Source organism: Cyprinodon variegatus, unplaced genomic scaffold (genome assembly GCF_000732505.1).
Source record: "Cyprinodon variegatus isolate N-32 unplaced genomic scaffold, C_variegatus-1.0 Scaffold1730, whole genome shotgun sequence".
Lineage (NCBI taxonomy): Eukaryota > Metazoa > Chordata > Actinopteri > Cyprinodontiformes > Cyprinodontidae > Cyprinodon > Cyprinodon variegatus.
In genome coordinates this window covers 70057-72657 of record NW_015152183.1, presented here as the reverse complement: position 1 = coordinate 72657, position 2601 = coordinate 70057, and the positions used below count along the sequence as shown (strand labels likewise).

The following is a 2601-nucleotide window of genomic DNA, read 5'->3' as shown; positions in this document are numbered from 1 at the left end:
AAGGTACTTCAACTAAAAGCAGACTGTAATAGATCCTGCAAAAGGGACCTATGTGGATAAATAGATCATTATTATGTCATTCTTTAATCAAACTGGGCTTTTGCATAAACCTGATTATCAGATAAGAGAAAAAATAACTCTTTAAAACTACTTCAAACTTGTCATTGCAACCTTAAATTCTTATAAAGGTTGTGCTGTTCAATTAAACCATTCCTTAAGGAGCAGTGTGCTGTCACTGTGCAGTTGGGCTGCATTCTGGGTCTAAGCAAGTTTCTCATGGAACCATTCTGTGGGATATGAACAAGGGGATTTGAAGCTGTCAAAGGTTATCCCTGCTCTCATCACTGGGCTGCAACTCTCCCCACCCATCACCAACTTTTTAGCACCTAATTAATCATTTCCAGGATCAAGGGGGCTGAAGATTATCACATTAGTCAATAGTCGAGAGGCAGGGGGGTACACCAACAAATGCCTGCACATCTTGTATGCAGGCAAAACAGATATGAATACTCTGGCGTGCTCATTTAAGATCAATTGATAGTCTGCTTTCAACCTAACATGCATATTTTGTACTGTTGGAGAAAGCCAAATCACTCTTTGTCAGCAATGTGTTATTCTTAGTAGTAATGATAGAATTAAAGGAAATTGTTTCCATTAATAAAAATAATTACTCCTTAGAGTGACTGAGTTTTGATGTAAAAATTCAAGGGTGATGTGATAAACACATTGAAACTTACATCCATGCTACACTGAAGTGCTCAAAACGGTTCTTGGTAAAAGTTATAGTGGAGGATGTTATTTTTCCCGATGGATCATCAAACTAAGTGGTCCTCCTAATAGTCAATTATTCTGGTGATATGTTTACGTAAGGCGTGCCACGTCCCAATTTTCACTTACCGGTGTTCAGTCTGACATAGTGGAAAAATTGCTTATCTTCTTTTGGAAAGTAAACTTGTATGAGCGATGAAAACAGCAACTTTTAAACAGAACGTGAATGAGGAGAAATGGGTTCACACCTGCTCTCACACACGTTTAATAGGTGTTCACTCTCAGGAGCGGGTGCAGGCTTGTGCATGTGCATTTTTCTTTTTAAAGTGGAAACGGCTGGTGCTTTTAAAAATTCGCAAAAATCTTCCACTACACCTTTAAGAATACAAACATACAAATATAAACATGTATTATTTGTCCACTGACATATTGAATGAAATTAGGATATTTGGCCAAAAAGTTAAGAAATAAATAGAAACAAAACAAATCATACATATCAGGTTTAAATGGAGATTTAAAAAAATAATTAGTATAAAGAGCCGGGACTAAATTCACAGCCTCTATGTCATATAGAGAGCTTTTAACCTGATGAATCCCCTGGATAATTACACCATGTGATGTTTTGATGCAGTATTTAAATTTTTTTGAAGATTAAACTTTTTTGTCGACACTACATAATGTTGCGCCATGTCATTCAGAGAAATCTCTGTAACAAGGGTAACACAGCCAGTATTGAAATATGTGTTATTTCAAGCCTTCAATTGGGCAACGTGTGGTATTTTAATTGGATAAGTCGGATAAAAAAAAGTTTTATATTAATTATGGCTTAGATCATGTACTCTGAACCTAGGAAATTATAAATCAGCCCAGGTTTTACATATACATTCAATGGAGACTCCCATCTAAATGAACTTCAAGAATCACTAAAAAAGTTGCTTGACTGTGCATAAGAAAATTGACGCATATCTTTCTCTTTGTTTTGTTTAAATCAATTGAATGGGAATTTGGTATTCTGGAAAAAAATCCATTTGTACAAACAAAATGCATTTGAATTCTTTCATTAAGGAGGCAGTTCAACTTTGGACGTTTCTTAGCTTTAACATTTTGACATTTCTTTTTCTAAATAGCCATTTATTGGTTAAAAGAATATGTTTAATGTGCTCCTACACAAACAAAGACATTGATTGTCTACTCAAATGTTACGTTACTGTATTTTAACACCACAGCAGCTACATAAGTGACAGAAACTTATATTCTGCTGGAGTTGCCTTTAAATACATGCTCCTTAAACAAAACACACATTATATTTCAACATAGGAGGAATTTAATCATCATCTCCCCCGATATGTCAAGGTTTTTAAAATAATTGCAACCATATTTCTGTCTAACTTTATTTCAGAACAGCAGGCATTTGGAGGTGAACTCTGGAAAATGAAGTGAAGAGCATTCTTATGCAACTGAGTTGTTTTGCAAAACAAGTTCTGAGCCATTATAGTCAGAAAAAAGTATAAAACCAACTTCAGGGTCTGCAACAGACTTCATGCTTATGCTTGCAGTAAGAGGAAAAAATAAAACATTATGAAGTCCCTGAAGGTGTTTATTTGTTTTTTGAATTAATGCCATTTGTTTCTGTTAGTTGCTGTCAGGACTTTGTTGTAACTAATGGTTCATATATCTATTTTCTCTCCTTCAGGCGGCATCCCATTTATCCTGACTGGGGAACTATTTGAACAGTCATACAGACCTGCTGCATTCATGATCGCTGGCACTGTAAACTGGTTGTCAAACTTTGCCGTGGGCCTCTTATTCCCCTTCATTCAAGTAAGATCATAC

The 2601-nt window shown here is 35.5% G+C and overlaps 1 protein-coding gene across 1 annotated transcript in view; it reads left to right on the top strand.

The window, feature by feature from the left end:
• The first annotated feature begins 2465 nt into the window (after positions 1-2465).
• LOC107104418 (solute carrier family 2, facilitated glucose transporter member 9-like) overlaps positions 2466-2601 on the top strand; it is a 29040-nt gene continuing 28904 nt past the window's right edge. The window contains exon 1 of the mRNA XM_015404413.1: positions 2466-2589. Coding sequence (XP_015259899.1) covers positions 2524-2589 — 66 coding nt within the window. The 5' untranslated portion in view covers positions 2466-2523. The remainder of the gene's footprint in view (positions 2590-2601) is intronic.